Genomic DNA, 20,664 nt, shown 5'->3' on the forward strand with positions numbered 1-20,664 from the left:
TGCTTGTCACTCTTGTCCTTAAGAATTCTCCCGTAGCTCGTTCTTGGGTAACGTATAGGGGCTATAACGACCTGCTGTAGGTCGGTGTATTTCGGGCCGGTCCTTGGAGCCCTGGAGTCCTGGGCAGGGGTGGGGCACAGGAGCAGGGCGGGGAAGGTCAAGGCCAGCAGGGGGGCTGCTCACCCCTTGTCCCTTTACATAAGAGCGGGTCCACCTTCCCCTGATGCTTGTATTTGGGTTTAGCATAGGGTGTAGTTTGGGGAAAGGATTCTACGGTAAAAACGCTGGAAAGCTGTTGCCCTGCTTAGGTTGTGGTTAAGAAAACAGGGCCGCTGAGTGCGCAGACAGTCATTATCGTCACTGTTTCATTTATCACAAGGGGTTTTCAGCTGTGTGTGTGTGTAAAAGACCTGCACCTGACTCCCCCGCCGCCCTGCAATCTTCCAGTCGTTTGGGGCCGTTCATATTGTTACTTCCGAGCATGGAGCCGTATTAAGAACGCACACACGATCAGGATCTGCAGCCCTCTGAGTCCTTCATCAGGCGGCTTGGTGGACGTGTAGCCGTGACCTTTGCCACATGGAGGCGCCTCTCAGGGACGGGCGTGGCTCCCCAGCTCCTCCTTCCCGAGAGGTCGATGCTCTGAGTGAGCACCTTGTTTAGGAGGCTGTTGCAGCTTGTAAATGTCAGAAGCAAAGGTTCCCGGGCGCACTTCCCCGAAGGGTCGGGTTAGATCCGTGCAGCAGGGAAGTGGGAGCGCGTCCCATCGTGAGCCGTGAGTAGCCTGGTCTCTCCTCCTCCTTTTCAGCACCTGTTTAGTAGAAGTGCTTAAGTGAGAGTTGTTCACGCTGCATCCCCTCCTCTCTGCTGCTCAGCCTCTCCTAGAGCCCCTTCCTCTGTTACCTGGCACCCAGGCTGCGGGGAGTGTTCACACTTGAGTGAAGAGCCTCAGGTTGCTGGCTTCTCGGGGCGGCAGGGCCGTGATGAGGTGTCTGGGGAAGCCCTGGATGGTTCCTAGCGCTCGGGCAGGTCCTGAACCGTGTCTAAATCAGGGGACTTCACAGCCCACCGGCCACACCGTGACGGCGCCCTTCCTGAGTGAAGAGGCCAGGTGCCAGGTGGTAGCGGAGGTGACGTGTCTCCGGAGGGCTCGGGTCTCTGCCGCCTGTTTGTGCTCTTTGGTTTGTTGTATTGTCTTCTCCTGCCAGGAGAGCAGGGAACTTTGTTCTTTCCCTATAGCACAGGGAAGGGAGAGGCATATAGCAGGTGTCCGTCAGATAAATACTTGTTGGATGGATGGATGGCTAATTTGGTCTTTTTTCCAGGCTGCGAGCACCCTGAGAGCAGGGACAGCATATTCCTTATCTTTGTAGCTCCTGCAAGTCCTAAAGGAGGGGCACAGGGTAGAAACACCATTTTTTAAAAGTGAAATAATAGCTATTTAATGTACGCCATTCTTCCAGAAAGAGGAAATTCCTTTCAAATCATTCCGCCTTAACCAAGAAAAAATAGTTTCAGGTGAATTAAAGGTTAACTCCATCACTGAAGCAGAGAAAGTTAAAGAAACGTTGGGCTCTGGTTTTTGGGTCCTTGAAGGTTTAAAGAGAAAGTGAATGCAGACTCACTTGTTATCTCGTGGCTGTCTGGACCATGGATTAGTCAGCTGTCACTGCACACACACCGCAGACTTAGGGGCCTAAGACATCTGTCTTCTCATGGTTCATCTGGTCGGGAGTCAGAGCGTGGCTTAGCTAGCGAGGTGCCTGGAGCACCGTGAAGCTGCAGTCAGGCTGTGGACCAGGACCTGGTTCTCAGCTGAAGGCTCAGCTGGGGATGGGATCTGTGTCCGGGCTTCCTTGGGTTGTTGGCCAAATCCATGTCCTCATGGTTTTGGGACTTAGGGCCCCAGTCTCTCGCTGGCTGACTTGGAGGCCACATTGACTGCCGCTTGGGTTTTCCCAGTGTGGCCGCTCACTTCCTCAAGCTGGTAAGACAGAGCCTTAAATAGTAGCACATAATTGTGGGGTGACATCCCTCCCCTTTGCCAGGTTCTGCTGGGAGAGGCAAGCCCCAGCTCCCACCCCACTCCCACTCCCACCAGGGGGCGTGGGCCACGGGCCACCTTAGACACCGTCCACCGCAGATCACCTTTCCTTGCCCTGAGAGGAGGGATTAAATGTGCTCCCATCTGATATTCATTTTGGTGAAAAATTGTTTTGCTCCTTTCTTTTTTCCACAGTGACCCATGACTTTACAGCTATTAAAGGATCACAACTTCTACAGGATCCATTTATTCTCCCAACCCACGTCGGTGTCCCTGTGCCCTCACTGACCCCGCTGGGCAGTGGGCAGCTCCAGAGAGCTCGGATGCACTTCAGGAACGTTTCGGGTTAAACTGCTTTTTGTGAGCTGCTTTAGAACCCAGTGGTGGCTTTGTCCCATTTTTGTATAGGAAAATGTGACCCTGAGTCTCAGGTGACTGATGCGGCTGTGAACTTCTAGAAAGAAGGCAGGCGCCCTCTTCGTGGGTCTTTCTGTGCAGTGGGGCGTGTAGAGAGCATTATTTGGGGCATAAGTTGCAACTTCTATTTTCAGCCTTTAAGAATTCCTTAAAAACGTTAGGAGAAGTCTGTGCTGTGTTTCCTGGTTCTCTGATGATGTGGGTTCTAAGTGTCATTAAGTGGGGACCAGAGAAGGGAGAATTTCAGTTCACTGCAGTCCGGATATTGAACGTTGGCTTATGGCGAGGCCCTGGGGTCACGTTCGGGTGACATTCTGGAGGGACAGCCTGTCCTTAAGGTTATTGCACTGGAGTGTCCATTACAGCAGAGCTGGGGGCTCTGCCTGTGACATGTGGTGTACACACGGTCCATCTGACGTGCAGGAAAACAGCCCCTTCACGCTCAGCACCACCGGCCAGCTCTGGTCTCGTGTCCAGCGCTCTGGGCTGCTTTCTCCGTCTCGGGCTCAGCCTTATCCTCTGGTCCACTCTCTCCTGGCCTTTGGTCACTCGGTCCTGCATTCCGGTATTCACAGGCCCTCGTGCAACTGGCCCTTTGCTTCCGATGCCTCACAGTGACTTGGGCTGAACACGGCATCACGTTCTCTGTAACGGAGGCGTTCTGTTACCACCCACTGGACGTGTCCTCTAAGTGTGTGATGTGAGAGGAAACCTTGTGGCAGGAAAACAGGTGAGGTGGCGAGCCACGAGGGAGGCCGTGGTGTTTCTTTCAAATTGTAAATGCTCTTCTCTTGGGGGTGAGTGTCTGAAGTTTTGGTCACCAGTGAAAGTAGGTTGCCAGTACGCCAGCAAGACCCATCATAAAACATGCATTTCCTACTACGGGTTATTCCTGCAGGGCGCACCCCACCCCGCGCCGATAATCCCCATGGTAACCAGGGCGTGGGTGCTGGGAATAGTTCAGGGCTCTGAGGGGAGAAAACAGGGACGGGAAACAAATGCTGGTACATATGAAAGAATATAGCATTTGCTTGCGCAAAGGGGCTTCATTAGTTGGATTAAAATACCCTGCTCAAAGGCGAACATATCGATTTGCTACCCAAGTACAGAAGGCCGTTACCCTCTAGTCTGTCCTGCACGAGACCTGATTAATCCTCCCGGTGTAGGTTGTTGATGCCCTTCCTCTGCACGAAACTTTTACATCTCGAGTGTGAACCCCTCAGCTGCCCACCCGTGACTTTCCTAGGCGCACGGCCCTGGCCGGTCCAGCTCCCCACACCCCGGCCCAGCCTCACCTGTGCAGTCTGGCCAGGATCACCTGCGGCGCAGCGGGCCTGAGCTTCGTCTCCCAGGCAGGTCAGGGTGTGACCTGCTGAAAGGTGGGAGGTGAACCTTAAAATTCACGTATGTCCCGCACAATGCATAGCACAGAAACACGGATCTACAAGTTTCTCTCTCCCAGCTTTTGAATAACCTGTGAACCACTTCGTTTTTCCTAAACCTGTGCTGGTTTCTGGTGAGGACGAAATGACCTCGTGTGTGTGTCTGGCGAAGAGCTGGTGTCGTGTAGAGCAGTGCTGGTTTCCAGTGGACCCCAGCTCCCCAAGAGTCTCTTCTTCAGCTCAGTTTTGGGAGACTGTCCCTGATTTTTCACACCTTCTTTACTTTTGAACCAGTGCACTTTCTGGAAATTCCGAGTTTTTTCAGAGTTGCTTGTGACGGTGGGAAGACTGGGGGAAGGGAGGAAATTACAGGCATTTGGGGATTAAGGTAGGCGCAGGCTTACGGGTAAATCGGTGCGCTGCCTGGGTGTGTTAGGGTTTGTTGAGTGAGTAACTGAGTACATGGAAGAATAACGGTCTGACTGTGCAGCGGAATTAGATCAGCCTGGCAGGAACCCCCTGCCTGCTCTGGTTCCAGATGCCAGGTGTCCTGGGGCATTTTGAAAGAGGACGTTTCTAGAAGGAGCCACCGAAAACTAATTGACCTTTCAGGATGCCTTAGAGGCCTAGAGAATTGAAGAGGCAATGTTGTTGTGAGAGTTAGTCTGAGTCCTGTCTTAGGGGAAATGTATTTAAGACGTTTCTTTTCCATTTGAGATTGGAGAGCCAGTTTGGTGACGGTCGTCAAGGCCCAGGTGAAGTGCCCACAGGTCACACGCGCACGGCTTGATGAAGCCTCCCCGCTCAGGACCGGGCCCCTGTGGGGCTCAGGTTCGTGGACCCTGCACTGGAGGGCCGAGGTGACGAGTCTCCCCCTGGACCCTCCCCCCAGAGTTTGTACGTCGCTCGGTTTCATGTCGCTGTGAACCAGGGAGAGAACTTTGTTTTCTTTACATCCTGGAGAATAAGTCTGGCTAAGGTATGTGTCAGAGGAGCTCGGAGCTCCTGACGGAACACGCATTTCTGTTGTAACGTGTTTCTGCACACAAAACCGGGCATGTGTCCTGATAAAGCGTGGCCTCCCTAGTGATGGAAATGCCGTCCAGAGACATAAAGACTCTCTAATCACATCCTGCTGGCTTTAGGAGGAAACGTTTCCAGATTCTATCTGGTTTTCATGAAGAAGGACTTACTGGATCTTCCGCCGGCTGCTCGGCTCTTGTCATTCTTGGATTTGGGTAAACAATGTTGGAAAGGTTGTGTGGTTAAGTAGGCAGCATTCACAGTGTCTGGCGAGGTGTCAGTTCACGACTGCCTTGTGACGGGAACGCAGAGCTTCCGGGGAGTGTGTGCCCCCTGCTTCTGTGAGGCAGAGGCGACGGGTAGGTGCTGAGACTGAAAAAGGAAGAAGCAGTGCTGGCTCGGCATTAGAGGGATTTTCTTCCCAGTGTGCTTATCGGTTACCTCATTTAGTCCTCATGAGCTCCTGCACGGGCAGGACCGTAGGGCCGCCCCATCTTTCAGATGTGGAAACTGAGGCCCCAGCCACGCGAACTAGTTGAACACAAGGAACCTGAGCCTCACGAAAGCCCTGGGCAGAGGGGACAGGGAGTCCAGCTGTCCCCACAGTGGAGCGGGGTGGGCTGGGGATGGGACACCCCCCATGATGGGAGGGACCGTCCGGAACTATTTCAAGGCTTCATAGACCAGACTATGTCGCTTGGCTTAGATTTTAACCCAGCTAGCATCTTCCTGCCTGTGTATTCATTTAGAGAAACAGAACCGAACTCCTTGGTGAATCAAACCTTTAAATATCCAGCTAATAAGATCTCCTTTGATGGACAGACAGACCCTCGTTAGTCGTTGATGGTCACGCCGAGCGTATGACCTAAGATGAAGGACAGAAAGACAGCCCGTGTCCTGTTAGTTTCCTGAATTTAAGTCAGCGATAGTACTGAGTGTGTGCTGTGGGCACTCTACGTGTTAACGGTCCCGTAAGCACTGCTGGGTGCCTCCTGCGTGCTGGGGGGGACGGAGGGTGACTAGATGGGGCCCTGCAGGTGGGACGTGTGGATGCTCAGCCCCACGATGGGGGGCCGCTCCCCCTGGCCATTAGCTATGCCATCTGTCCCCCCTTCTTTCTTTCTTTTTTTTTTTCGGTACGCGGGCCTCTCACTGTTGTGGCCTCTCCCGTTGCGGAGCACAGGCTCCGGACGCGCAGGCTCAGCGGCCATGGCTCACGGGCCCAGCCGCTCCGCGGCATGTGGGATCTTCCCGGACCGGGGCACGAACCCGCGTCCCCTGCATCGGCAGGTGGACTCTCAACCACTGCGCCACCAGGGAAGCCCCCCCCTTCTTTCTTACACAGCCTCTCTCCCCCCCAGCACACCCCCAGGACCCAGGAGATCCTAATTCAGAGAACAGCTCAAAGCTCTGGAGGCAGTAAGATGTGGGTCTGAGCCCCGACTCCATCTTTGATTGGCTTGCCTGCCCTCCACCAGGTGACCTGGGAGAACTTCACAGAAGTCACTTGATCTGCGCTGGGCCGGCATCGTTAGTTTAAAAACTGTCCCCACGGGACTCTGATGGGCGGCCAGGGTTGGGAATGACTGAGTTCTAGCTTGCCTGGGTCCCCCTATTTCCAGAATGCAAAGTATTGCCTGCTGGAAATGGTGATGTGAGAATTAAATAAGATCATTTGTGTAAAGGATCTTCCCTTTGGCTGGTGCCCCCAAATGTTAGTTGTTCCTGTTGTTTTTTGCAATGCATGATCCGGAAGATAGTCTCAGTTAATATCTTGGTATTTACACCCCACCTCCACTTAATCCCCATCGGGATCATATCATGTAGTTTTTAATTGGACGTTTTCCCACGGTACTAGAACTACTGAAGACACTTCACTGTCTGCACCCCGTCTGGTAGCAGATTTGCACCTGGACGATCTCGCTCTAGGTCCCGAGCTGGTGCCACATCCTCGCTCTCAGCCTGGGATTGTTTGCTTGGGCCTCTGCAAGGCGTGATCGTGGGTGATGGCACCGTTTCAGCCCCCAAGCCCCACGGGGTTCCCTGCCCCTCAGTGGCTTGGTGCCTGGCCCACAGGGGGCGCTGTGCCCGTGGTCAGCGGTTCCAGTTCCCTGTGGCATCCCTGCATTGGAATCTGCCCCTGGAAGCTGCTCTGCGGGGTGGGTGCGTGCCTGAGCTGGACCCCAGGGCCGCCCTCCTGGGCCTGGTGGCTGGGAGTTAGGACTGAGATGCAGAACATACCTGCCGTAGTTTACGGGACCTCAGAGGCCTCTGGCGCGTCCTGCGGTTAGTTCTGTTGAATCGGTAGGAAGGGTCAGCCCGGGGGCAGGGGTCCTGGGGGTTGGCTTTCTGGTAAGGCCGGGGATGGTGGGCCTTGTGCCCCCCATGCCGGCGGAGACCACATTACCTATTGGTTGTGGATTTCAGCCAAGCACAAAGTGTCTTCACTGGGAGCAGAGACAGGCCCAGGCGGGCTTTAGGCCTCTATCCTCGCTGGGTGGAGTGGACCTTTTCTTCCCCGTGGAGGTGGTGGTCTTTGAGACGGACCGTTAAGCCTGGTCCCACACCCCTCTTCAGGAGCCCCATCACCCCTCGGCCCGGCCCTGACGCTCTGCTTCCTGGGTTGGGACCGGCTTTATGCTTTTCCCTAAACCTGGCCGTGTCAGCACAGGGCATCTTAACAGCTGTGAGATATGCGAATTTTGGAGGAATTCAGTTTTATCCTCAGCGTGGCCGTGCTGCCTGGGGTCAGACAAGTGTAGATCTTGAGGGACCTTAAGAGAGACTCTGGGTCCTGGAGGCAGACAGGCTCCTGCTGCCCATTGAGGACGTGGGGTGTGAGCCGGCCGCTGTCACCCACCGCAGACCTTCCCCGCTGTGTTGTCCCCTCCCCGCCCCCGTGCTTTTGGTTCCCTTCTGTTGTTCCCTGCCCTCCTTCCACGTGCCCACACGTGGGGTCTCCATCAGCATTAGCCGGTCCCCTCCAGGCCACAGGTTTTTTTTAACTTTAAGCTCTTGCACCTGGTCCTCCTGACATCTGGGGGATGTGAATCTGGCTTGGAGAAGAACTTCCTTCAACTCAGATTTTGTTCCTTGCCGTGAGTCTCCGTCCCCACGATGGCCCACGTCCCGAAACGCTCTTTTTTTGGACCCCCTTGGACCACATCTGGTTGAGAGGGCCCTGTCGTGGGCCCTCTGCTCCCTTCCTTGTGAAACCTGCATGCGCTCTAGAGCCTTGGGGGCTCCTGGGGGGAGTCCCCCACGTGGCCGTAGGAGAGCTGAAGTGAGTTTGCTGGCTCGTCGGCCCCCCGGTCTGTGTGTCCCACAGGTGAGCGCCCTAGCAAGGACCTACTTTCTCTAGCCCGGGACACGTGTGGACCACGGTGCATCATTCTCCCACAGGAAGGGCAGATTTTACTCTAGGTGGCTCCCATGTCTGGGACCGTTGTAAAGATCGCTTAAAGGAAAAGCACAAGTATGGGCAATAAAATTTCAATATTGAGACTTTCCCCAAAGGATTTACGAACTTGGTGTCTACCGTAGCCTACGTCTGACCTCTTCCCCTCCCTCCCACGAGCCATTAAGCGGACTTTTTCAGTGATGGGACTGTCATGACGTTTGAGAGTAAAAAAAAAAAAAAAAAAAAAAAATCATCCAGTTCCCACTTGCCCACCTTTGTCAGGCGCCTTGAAAACAGCATCTTTATCTCTGCCGTCTGGACCCACTGGTCACTTTGCTCCTATTGTTATACAGTGATTACCAGAGTAAAACTTGGAGTTAGAAATTCTGTGGGAAAGGGGCAGATTTTCTTTGCTTTTCTGAGAGGATAACACATAAGGTTAAGTGCTCTTTAATAATAAATGAATCGGGAGTAAGACACATCTGAGGCTCTTGCTATGACAGGATTTCTGTCAAAAACTGAAAGTGTAGGTGTCGACTGTTGCACAGATTCCTCCCCACGTGAGAGGGTAACGTAATTTCCAGATAATCCTTTCAGAGTATTTGGTGACTGTCTGCGTAAATCCCAGCAGCAGGAAGTCCGCGTGACCCTGACGTTGCCGCTGTTGACGTGGTTAGATGGGTTTTACACGGAAGTTTCATTTGGTCTCACTGCTGGCTGAGTGCCCACCTTAGGAGTCCAGGCGTGAATGTGAGTCGCGCCGTAATGTGTACGAAATGCCGCCAGGCGATGCCACCCGGAGAACGGTTTTTGCACGACTCCCAAGGAGACAGAAAGGACGTTTCTTTAAAATAAACCTGAACAAGGTTGGCGAGCATCTCATTTTCTCCCGCCCTGGAAAGTAGAAACAGACGGCGCACTTGCATTTTCCTCCTTCTCAGCGCTGGGCCTCAGCAGCTGTGTTTCTGTCCCAGTGGCTTCCAGAGGAGTTGGGTTTGCCCTTTCCCCAGACAGCGGGGAGCACCGAGGAAGTAACCGAGGTGAAACCAACGGGCCCTCCTGTGCTCCCGTCCACTGGCACCCGCAGCACTTCCCTCCGGCTCCTGTGAGGGAGGAACAGCCCAGGACCCTTCGCGAGAAACGGGGGCGCTGTGTCCCCGCTCAGAAGTCCACTGCCTCCCTGGAGTCTCGGTTTGTGGTCTCAACCAAGAAGCCCCTTTCACATACGGTTGAAAACCTGTGTCTAAAATCTGTATCTAAGTTTACGGAATTTGATGCCCCGCCCCCTTTATTTTGAAGACGGTGCGGGGGCCCCCCAGGGTTAGTGAGTGGGTTCTTGGAGAGGGTGTCCGCCTGTGCCGGTGATACCACCCAGGGGCATGTGGCACACGCACTGCAGCTGCGCGTCCAGGGGGGTCATTCCGGCCTAAAGGGTCATTTCCCGAGAGGTCACCGGGCTCTCGGGAAAGCGTCCCCAGGCTCCAGTGTGCCCCTCGCCAGGCGTCCCCGTCGGGTCACTCCAGCAGCTCTTGCTTCTGCTCCAGACGGCAGCACATCTGGAAAGGCGTGTGCGCTGTGGACCCAGCCCTTGCAAAGAGCCCAGGGCACCGTGTGTCTGGTCGTTCAGAGGAAGGCAGGTGCCTCCTGGGCCCTGGGGTTACTTTCCTCTGTGAAGCTGAGGGAAAAAAACGCTATTTAACTGCATTGTCTTTGCTTTGCACTTGGTTTAGGGGAGAGAATCCGTCTGTTATGAACCAACAACTACATCTAGGAGAGGACGCGAGCAGGTCAGCGCTCTCTCTAAATGTCAGTCCCATTTACCAGCCAAGTTAGAAACAACGCCAGTAATCGGGAGCTTTCACACCCCGCTTCCCTTGAAGGTTCCTGGCTGCTTAAAATACTCCCCTCCCTCCCCAAAACGATGCTGAGAAGTTACGTGCTGCATCTTCACACATTCCTCTTCTGCTAAGGGTTGTGTTGAAATGGTGCATCTGCCCTTTTGACTTGTTATCCAAGCAGTGGCTTATTAAAGGCTTTGCTGTTGTTCACAGCCTGACCTGAATGAATCCAGGTAAATCCTGGGAGGAAGAAGGAGAAAGGCAGGCCCAGGAGGACTCGCACCCTGGGCTCCCCGGACAGCACCGGAGCCCCGCCAGGTCCTCACTGCCTGACCGAGCATCGGCAGCTGGCCAGTGCGTGGCCGGAAACACCCCGGGCGCCACTGCTCCTTTGCGTGTCTCCTGGTCTGTCCCTGCCCTCTCAGCTCTTATCAGCCCCTGTGTCTGTGATTTTCCTGCTCCACTGCTGTTCCACTAACAAGGTCTTCTTCCCTCATTTCCTCCCACTTCCTCCCCACCTCACTGACGGTGATATCATTTCCCCCCCCGCCAACGCCAGACCCAGATGTGGAGCCACCCCCGCACCTTCCGAGCTCGTGACCCTGTCTGACACTGGGTGTCTGAGTTGTTTTCCCTCGTCTTTACGAGAAGGAGGTCGGATCGGATGAGTTTATTGCCCACTCTAGCTAAAAACTGAGTCTTGAGAAACTCTCTCTCTCCTCTTGGCCTGGCAGAGAGGACCATCCACTGGTCCCTCTGTGACCGGGAGCTGGCCAGTGACATGACCCACGGGGGCCTGGCCTGAGGCTGGGTGGGGGCGGGGCCACAAGGGTGTGGGCGGGCGGTCCAGGGCGCCAGGTGGCTGGGCGTGGACTTGGCTGGACCTGCCGTCTCCATTGAGACCGTTTTGCTTTCCAGTGACTTGCTTACAGCAAAGGTAGGTCAGTAAATACCAATGGATCATAAAGATGAATTTTTAGTAGCTAAAAGTCGTGGTGATAGCTCATCTCTGCACGTGCTGTTGTCTGAAAACTATCTTAGCACACGTTTATAGATTTATAGGAAAGCCGTGAAGCTAGTACAGAGCGTGCCCACGTGCCCCGCACCCACTTTTCCCTCTGGTAGCGTCTACACTAGTGTGGTATTTTAGTTATGATTAACGAGCCGATACTGATACAGCGGAAGTCCACACTTTATTCAGACCGCCTTAGTTTTCCCTGCCATCCTCCTTCTGTTCCGGGATCCCATCCCCTCCCACGTGACGTGTGGCGTCCTGTCTCCTTGGGCTCCCCCTGCTCGAGACGGTTCTCCGACCTTCCTTGTTTTTGATGACTCCTGACGATTGGTCAGGTGTTTCGAAGAGAGTTCCTCGCCTGTGACTTGTCTGATCTTTTTCTCAGGATTAGCCTGGGCTTATGGGTTTGGGGAGGAGGCTGTCAGAGGTGAAGGCCCTTCTTATCACATCATATGGTCAACTATAACTTGTCACTGTTGATGTCGACCTTGGCCACCTGGCCGGGGCCGTGTCTGTCAGCGTTTAAATCACTGTCCTGGGATGCTGGCCTAGGATGCTGTTCACGGTGTGGGTGGCATCCTGGGACCCCCACTGGGTGTGTCCCGTGTGAAAGCCGGAGGCCGGGAGCCGTATGTGCACGGGGGCCCCCTCTTGGCATGTGATCAGGAGTGCATCACATAGCACTTTGGGCCAACATTTTGGTCCAGAGAAGTGCTTCCCCGAGTAGTGACGGTTACAAGGAGCCCTACCTTGTTAGTAATTCAACGCTTTTCTGCTCTGGACCTAACTCTGTGTTAAAGTGGAGACGGCTTGACCCCTGCCGTCTCAGAGGATCCCAGGAGGATCTCTAAAAGGCATTGTCATTGCTATTCAAGGCCTCTGGGTCCTAATAATTAAATTAAAATGTGGTTTGGTTTTCTTTCCCCAGCAGCCCACTTGGAATGGCGTCTTGCTTTTCCTGGCAAATCGCACGATTATTGAGGGCAGGAACGACGTCCTTAATGTGTGCCTCTCGTGCTCTTTCTGCCCGTAGAAGGCTCTTGGTTAAGAACTGAAATCAGTGTGGAGGCTCAGAGACCAGAGTCCAGTCGGCCGGCGCGTGGGCCTCCGGGTGTTTCTCCCGCTGGTTAAGCCCGAGACCGGGAAGCCGTGGGTGGGTGTTGTGACCGCGGGTCGTGGAATCGTGACGTGCGAGGCCTTAGCTGTAGATGACGACACGGGAGCACCTCGCCGTCCGTGCTGCGATGAAGGGGGTTGATGGGTGAGAGCGGGGCGATGCTGAAGCACACACCTTGTTCTTTCTCGGCAGGTTTGAGCCGCAGGATGGGGTGCAAGGTGCTGGTGGGCGTTGGTCAGCAGATGCTACGGCGGAAGGTGGTGGACTGCAGCTGGGAGGAGAGCCGGCTGTCCCGCTGCCTCAACACGTTCGACCTGGTGGCGCTGGGGGTGGGCAGCACGCTGGGGGCCGGCGTCTACGTGCTGGCCGGGGCCGTGGCCCGGGAGAACGCGGGGCCCGCCATCGTCATCTCCTTCCTGGTGGCCGCGCTGGCCTCCGTGCTGGCCGGCCTCTGCTACGGCGAGTTTGGTGCTCGGGTCCCCAAGACAGGCTCGGCCTACCTCTACAGCTACGTCACCGTGGGTGAGCTCTGGGCTTTCATCACCGGCTGGAACCTCATCCTCTCCTACATCATCGGTAGGTCCGGGAGGCCCGGAGCCTGCCCCCTGCTGCCTCGGTTGTTCCCACCCCAGCCATGGGCCGCGCCCCGCTTGGCTCCCTAGACACACAGAGTCTGGCGCCTCCCCGGCACCTGCGCCTCGCTGAACTGCTACACAGTTTCCCTTTTCCTCTAACGCAAGGCGGAGGCCACCCTCGGGCATCACTGCCCTTGCTTTTTAATGATCAAGTACATGGGATGACCTTAGTGGGGACAAGCCAGGCCAGCAAGGAGGCCAGTCCTGTTAGCACGACAGACACAGAATCAGTAGGGTGTTTGTATCTAGTTAAAAAGGACGTAGTCTCTTTCAGTATTTTTTTTCTGATTACTTGAGTAAATACATCACTGATACAGAAAAATTTAGGAAACGTGGAAGAGCACAAAGAAGAAAGTAGAAATTACCCACTCTGACAACCTGGAGAAATTAATTCTCTCATTCATTCATCCTTTCAGCGAACGTTTATCAGGTACCTCCTCTGTGCCCGGCATCCCGCTCAACGTTAGACCCCGTGGAGGAGCAGGGTCACCTCCGTTCACAGAGTTTAGGGATGTAACACGGTTAATATTTTTGTGAACCTGAATGTATATTTTTCTGTCTAGCGTGTCTCTGTACTTGTAAAACAATATATAGTGTACATTTTTCATAGCGTTAGTTATTTTTCCATAGTAATATTCTTTTTTTTTTTCCTTTAAGTTTATTTATTTTATTTTTGGCTGCGTTGGGTCTTCATTGCTGTGTGCAGGCTTCAGTAGTTGTGTCACACGGGCTCAGTAGTTGTGGCTCGCGGGCTCAGTAGTTGTGGCTCGCGGGCCCTAGAGCACAGGCTCGGTAGTTGTGGCGCACAGGCTTAGTTGCTCCGCGGCATGTGGGATCGTCCCGGACCAGGGCTCGAACCCGTGTCCCCTGCCTTGACAGGTGGATTCTTAACCACTGTGCCACCAGGGAAGCCCCACAGTAATATTCTTGATGATGTACCATTATATAGATTTATATAGAGATAATTGATTGGGTGCCTTTGTGGGGTATTTAGATTGTTTCCAGCTGTGTTGTTGTTATAACTAGTAAATTACTTAATGACTTTGGCATAAAAAAGAAAAAGCTGTGCTTTTTCCTTTAAAATGGTCTAAGAAGCAGAAGGTCTGGGTCAGTGGGCCTGCGCATCTTCAAGGCCCGTGTTGCCTGCGATCCTCCTGACGGCCAAGGGCCCCTTTTCCTCACGTCCTTGCCGACTCTGGACTTGGCGTCAGCGTTAGAAACAACCAACCAACAAACGAAAACACCAAAAACATAGTCTTTTCTGTTCGATAGGTTTCAGTGTTACTCTCTTTATGTTATTTGTATTTTGATTACAGCCGAAGCTGAATACGTCCACTTAAAAGAAACAGACGCGTGAATGTCAGAATAACTGAAGGATACGAGTGGCCGGTTCGCAAACAGAAATAATACAAATGGCCACTAACTGTTCCAGTTCTGCTTTAGCTCTTTGAAGTGATATCAGAAAACCGGGGCGTGGGATGAGTTGAACCCCGTGGGCCCCGCTGGCTCCCACGCCCGTCCTCTGGGAAGCCGTGTGTGGTGCTGGGCCTCCGCCTGGGCTCCACCAGGCTCCCTGGGCGACACCCTCCCTTTCTTTCCAGCACCTGCCGAGAGCTTACTCTTCTGGGTTGCAAAATAAAATTCCTAATCACGTTTTTCTCAGTGCAGCACCAAAACTTGCAACCATACACGTCCTTACAAGCTGCAGCCTCTCGGTGGGAATGCAGCTATTTTAAAGGGGCCGTTATGTTTCCAGAGGATTTACCTGCGAATAAAACAGAATGGTGAACGTGAAGCGCCTGCAGCTTCTGGACCAGCAGGTGACGACGGGGTCTTGGCCGGAGTGGTATTGTCGTGTGAGACGCACCCCCGTGCTACTGCAGGCGGCTCTCGGCCTCGCCTCCTGAGCAAGGGCAAGCTTTTCTATCAAATGTGTTTCTTTTAAAAGCCACGATTCAAGGGTGGGGAGGGGTAGGCTGGCAGGAAAAGCTGGGCAGCCCTGTTGGCAGCGAGCTGGCCTCTGGGCAGGAGAGGTAGTGACCTGTTTCTTCACTGGGTTGTGGCCTCGAAGGACAGAACTCATCATAGGCTGGCTACTCGGGATGAAGAAATGTGGTTTCCTTTTTGAGTTGTTGGAAGGACACTTAGCATGAGGCCAGACGGTGAGATGGAGTCCTGCAGGTCACTCTGGCCAAGTTCTGTGGAAGATCCAGACCACGGTCACCAGCAGGGCCCCCTTTGAAGATAAAGAAACTTTTTGTGGATATTGGAACTTTAGCGACATTTCCCGAGAAGCATTGCTGGAAAAGCAGTGCCGTTATTCAGATTAAGAGACAGAGAGAGCAGTCAGCTGCTCTTGGCCTTTGGGGTGCTGGACGCCGCATCCAGCATGTCGGGCAGACCCTCGGGGCCACGGCCCGCGTCAGGTGGTGCCCGCCCGGGCCCGGAGCAGCAGAGGCAGGGGTGAGCAGGGACTTTGCTGCTGACGTGGAGCCAGCCCCGAGCCGCCATCCTTAGTCCGCCGCAGCGGGAGGCAGGCCTGTCAGCTCTGCTGCTGGGGTCTTAGGGGAGGCGCTTCCTGAGGAGCGTGGCCCCTGCTCACTGCAGCCCAGGAGTGGGTCGTGAAGTCACCTGAACGGTTCGCGCTCAGGAGTTCTTGTCGGATGAGATCAAATAAGTAGAGCTCAGTACTGTCAGAGTGCCTCTCTGTGCTCAGGGTAACATTAGTTTGTTAGACTTTTATCGTAATTGAGTTACATGTACGTTCAAAACGCATGCTATACACGTCGTATTGATTGTGATGGAAAACGGGTTTCTTGCCAGGCTCCACTTCTCACGTCTCTGCAAACACTAACTGACCCTCACTTCCGAGTCAGCACATTCCCGGGGTCCGGCGGCTGCCGCTGGACCCCCGTGCGCCGGCTGCGATCCCTACGTGAGTGCCGCCGGTGCCGAGCTTGGTGACAGGTGCTCCGTTAACTCTTTCCCTTCAGTTTCGTCTGACGGTGTGTTTCGTGGCAGGTACTTCGAGCGTAGCCAGAGCCTGGAGCGCAACGTTTGACGAGCTGATTGGCAAACCCATCGGGGAGTTCTCGCGGACGCACATGGCCCTGAACGCGCCCGGGGTGCTGGCCGAAAACCCGGACATATTTGCCGTGATCATAATTCTCATCCTAACAGGTAAAGCCACACACCAGAAGGTACTGGGTTGGAGCGAGGGGTCCAAGGTGTAGGACAGGCTCCCAGTAAGTTGCTTTCTTCCTTTTCTCTTTCTCCCATCCCTCCATTTTCTTCTCCTTTTGGTAATTGATAACAGACACCTTTTTTGTCAAAATGGCTTCTTAGAGATTCACGTAGGATTGACCTCTTGAATCGGTCGAGTTACGTGTCGTTTAATTAAAAGAGAATCTCAGGTGTTTGCGTGACTGTGGAATAAGATTTTGTTAATGCTGCAGGCTTTTTGATACAGAAATACAAATTCTTTGCAGTCAGCGGATGACTACTTGGAAAAGGAAAGTTGGCGTTTGTCAGCCAGGGCGATGTGGAGGAATGAGGGCCTCAGTGTTGGCGAAGGCTCGGGTGGTTTACACCCAACGGCCGGCAAAACACCCTTTAAATAAATAAGCTTCACCACGAAGGTGCTGGTACGGAATTTTAAAATCGCAGACATGGCTTGAACACAGCTGATGGCGGCTTCTTAGTGACACCTATCCGAGTCTCAGCCACTAGGGTGGGAGTTTTGTTTATATAAACATTAAGCTGAAATGCAGATAAATTCTCCTTTGAGGTTAGAAAACCTTGGATGGGTTTTAAAAACAACGTGCCGTATTTTACCCACCACATAATTGAAATCATTCCGCACAGGCCAGTCTCAGCAGTATTTCTGGTCCAGCTGGCAGGGACATGTATCAGAAATTAAGTCTGCACGAGTGAGATTTTCATAAACACGAGAGGGAGGGACGCTGAAGAACAAACACAGCGGAGAAGCGTTCCCTGTGATGAATTGCTCAATTCTGTCCTAATGCCTGTTTTTCAGAGTTCAGTCTATTACGTAGAGCGTCTTTTGTTTTAAAACGTATGAGAGACCTACACGGCAGGGCAGTAGTTTCCAATCAGGTCAGTGGTCACGTGTCACCAGGCACCTTCCCTGCCTCTTTTCTTGCCCAGCCGAGAGTTCACTACAGAAGCGTGCCCTGCGGCAGTGGTGTCATGTGGCTCCCGTGGGTTTTTATCATTCGGTGTCGTCTTTGTCCGGAGTTTACAAGCTGGCACTAGTCTAGCTTATACGTTGTTCTCCGTGCGCTGAGTCCCAGGAGGACCCGTACGTGGCAGGGGTCCCACAGCCCAGGTGGCTGTCACTGCTAGCGCCCCCTAGCAGTGAGTGCATGACTCCTCTTCTGGGAAACTCTCACCCTCCCGAGAATCCGAGCAAAGTGTCTCTCGGGGGAAATGAAATCCTGCCCCCGAGGGTGGCTCTGGGGGATGGAGGTTCAGGAAGAGGGAGGGCTCTCTTCCTCCTGGGGGAGGGAGGGCCTTGCTCTCGGGGGCCGTTGGCTGACACGTCACTGCCTCTGCTGGTGCCCCTGGCCTGGCGTCTCGAGTCCAGAGGGGATCTGGAAGGCCAGCCTTGATGGCTTTGTTCAGCGCCCCCTCAGACCCTGGTTCTTTTGATCCCTGCCTCTAGAATGAGAATTAATTCAGCCCCATTTCCTCCTCGGAGGTCTGACGCTGCTTGGATTCTTTCTAAGTCACCCTCTTGTCCCCGTCCCCGTCCCCGTCCCCATCCCAGAAGGACGTGCCTGGTACGAGGTTCACACTGAGAGAGAGTTTCTGTTGACACGCTTTTACAGGACTTCTAACCCTGGGCGTGAAGGAGTCAGCCATGGTCAACAAGATATTCACGTGTATCAACGTTCTGGTCCTGGGCTTCATCATGGTGTCGGGATTTGTGAAAGGATCCATTAAAAACTGGCAGCTCACGGAGGAGGATTTCCAGAACACATCTGGCCACCTCTGCCTGAACAAGTGAGTGTTGCTCTGTCTCTGAGTGCGTGACAGTCATGAGGTTGGTGATGCCGTCGGCTATGACAATACGAGTCTTTTTTTTTTAGTGTAATTTGAACTAGAATGTTTTGTTATTATTTAGTTGTTTTTTTGACAGTCAGGTAGCTGAGGGTGTTTGATTTGTTTGAAGTCTGGGTTAAGTTTTCTTTCCTTGTACTTGACTGCACACTGGGTGACTAAGGAAGGTGTCGGGGAAGCAGCGTCCTCATTCTAATTCCAGAATTGTGCGTGGTTGGGGCTCATTGTCAGACTCACTCAGGAATCCCTTTTCCCTCATATTTCCCTCATGATCAAGCTCTGAATTTTGCTTTCAGAAAAGATTTTCTCTGCAGCACCGTGGTGGGAGCCACTTTATTTTGAAATGCCTTCCTATTTGATGCCCTAGAACAAAGAAGTAATACGTGGAACTTTTCTCACGGGCTTTTTTCAGGGGTTTTCAGAATTACTGAAGTATCAGAATGCGATTATGATAATCTCTTTCACTCGCACTCAGCTTGTGTTGCGTCAGCCCTCAGAGACCGTGGCCCCATCTCCCTTCCGTATCTGGGGCTCAGGACACCCAGGGCCGGAGGCAGGTGCCTGGCCAGCTCCCCAGGCCTCTAGGTGCACCCTTACCGACAGGCTCATCTTATCCAGGAAACAAAAGCCAAACATCGCAACGGGACTTTCTGATCTCTTTTGTCAGATTTTTAGGTAAATTTTAGGGTCCTAGGTTGGAGAGTGGGGAGTTTTCATTTTGTTTTAATTGTGGCTAAAGGTTAAACTGCTCTGATGAAGAGACCTTCCTAACAGTGCAGTGGCTTTAAAATGATGTCTCGGGTCCTGGAATGAACAGTCGGGGGCGGGGGCTGGCCAGCGAGACCACACACTGGCTTTCAGGGACCAGATCATCCGCCCGGCTGTCCCGTCAGCCTTGAGGACGCCGTCTTCGTGCGCCTGGTTGCATCTGGGCTGTGGGCACAGGCATGGCCCAGCTCTCCCACGAGGGGACAGAGCGTGAGGACAGTGCACTCAGATCCGGAAGACCCGCCCCACCCGCACGGGCACCCGCGCCGTTCACCTGGCGCACGGGAGGCAGGGGCGGCTTTTCTCCACCGAAACAGTTCACCCTTTCTAACCGCGGCATCTCTGGAAATGCTTGTTTTCAGACATGAGCCGCTGGTAAACGTGCAAGACTTTGCATTTTGGTCCCGGGCGGGCGGGAACCGCCGCGCCTGGCGGGCAGCTGAGCCGTGCTCTGGGGGTCCCGGGGGAGAGGCTGCGGTCGCCGGTTCCTCCCCTTCCTGACGGGCACCCTGCCTTGCGGTCCCTGCCCCACACAAATCAGTATTTAGCCGGGGCGTCTGGAAAGGGCTTGGTGGCCCCTTGCAGCCCTGGCCGTGAAAAGCAGGGAGGCCCGTCGCCCAGGAGTGTGGTGGCTGTGACAGCTGTCCCAGGACTGTTCACCACGGGTGGGGGGCCCGGCCGCAGGGGGGACAGCTGGGATGGCTCCTGTTGGGGACCACGGAGCGGGCACTGGCCCCTTGACTGTGGCTCTCTCTTCCAGTGACACGGAGGAGGGGAAACCTGGTGTCGGGGGGTTCATGCCCTTCGGGTTCTCCGGTGTCCTGTCGGGGGCAGCCACCTGCTTCTACGCGTTCGTGGGCTTCGACTGCATCGCCACCACAGGTATGCCCGCCACCCTCGGCCCACCCGGGCCCACCTGGCCAGGTCGCTGTTTCCTTTCCTGGGTGCGCGTGTGTGCCCGTTGCCGCGCTCTCCCTCCTGAGTACCGTGTGCGTGCGCACCTTCCTGCTAATCTTCCGCTTCACCGCTCCCCGAGTGGCAGGCCTGACGGGAAGCGGCACCCTGAACGAGACCGCCAGTCCCCTGCGGGCCGGGAGGATGGCATAGCTGCGGCTGACTGCAGACCTGTGCGCCCTCCGGGAGAAATAGGGCCGCTAAAAACACCGTCGTCCTGGTGACTGAACAGGCCGGGCTCCCGGGCCTCCCGCGTGTTCCTTGCCGACCATCAGTGTAAAGGCCGAGAACACTGTCCCTGGGCTTGTGGGGGTCGTGGTCTGTGGTGCTGGGGGAAGACCCTGGTCCCCACAGGGCCGCGTGCCATGGGGTGGTCCCGAGCCCCCCCGGCTGACCCCTTGCTCCTTGCAGGGGAGGAGGTCAAGAACCCCCAGAAGGCCATCCCCGTGGGCATCGTTGCGTCCCTTCTGATCTGCTTCGTCGCCTACTTCGGGGTGTCGGCCGCCCTCACGCTCATGATGCCCTACTTCTGCCTGGACAAGGACAGCCCCCTGCCAGACGCCTTCAAGCACGTGGGCTGGGAGGGCGCCAAGTACGCAGTGGCCATCGGCTCCCTCTGTGCCCTTTCCACCAGGTGAGGAAGTGGAAACTCTCGGGAAGGCGGGTCTGCTGTGAATATTCCTCTCGTCCCTTGAAATAGAGCCAAACCCCAGCCCCGATTGTGTGGCTTCTCCCCTCGTGCTGCTGTCGGTCACCCCAAGGGCTGTTTGTGTTACTGACATTTCATCTCGAAGAACCTGAAGCCCACATTTTAGCACTGTCTACTCAGCAAGGTCCTGGTTCTCTGTCCCCATCTGTGGCCACTGGACCAGGCCGCCTCTGTGAACGCTGTCTTTTGGCCCTTAGTTTGGCCATAAAGCAGAGGCTACCTTGAAAAGGGGAGCACGTGCCTTTTAATGAGAAACACTTTGCTCTGATGTTTTCTGCTG

At 54.5% G+C, this 20,664-nt stretch overlaps 1 protein-coding gene across 2 annotated transcripts in view; it reads left to right on the forward strand.

Annotated features, from left to right (window-relative positions):
- The window catches only part of SLC7A1 (solute carrier family 7 member 1), a 68,721-nt gene that overhangs the window by 35,771 nt on the left and 12,286 nt on the right, over positions 1-20,664 (forward strand). Inside the window, exons 1-6 of one of the 2 annotated variants that reach the window (XM_029209866.1) lie at positions 194-3,191; positions 12,429-12,812; positions 15,893-16,051; positions 17,722-17,896; positions 19,482-19,603; positions 20,087-20,309. In XM_029209866.1, coding sequence (XP_029065699.1) covers positions 12,443-12,812; positions 15,893-16,051; positions 17,722-17,896; positions 19,482-19,603; positions 20,087-20,309 — 1,049 coding nt within the window. In that variant the 5' untranslated portion in view covers positions 194-3,191; positions 12,429-12,442. Of the gene's footprint in view, positions 1-193; positions 3,192-12,428; positions 12,813-15,892; positions 16,052-17,721; positions 17,897-19,481; positions 19,604-20,086; positions 20,310-20,664 lie in introns of those variants that run through there. The other variant, XM_029209865.1, reaches the window with a different exon arrangement.

Source organism: Monodon monoceros, unplaced genomic scaffold, assembly GCF_005190385.1.
Source record: "Monodon monoceros isolate NGI ecotype Baffin Bay Population unplaced genomic scaffold, NGI_Narwhal_1 Super_Scaffold_8, whole genome shotgun sequence".
In the NCBI taxonomy this organism is placed as follows: domain Eukaryota; kingdom Metazoa; phylum Chordata; class Mammalia; order Artiodactyla; family Monodontidae; genus Monodon; species Monodon monoceros.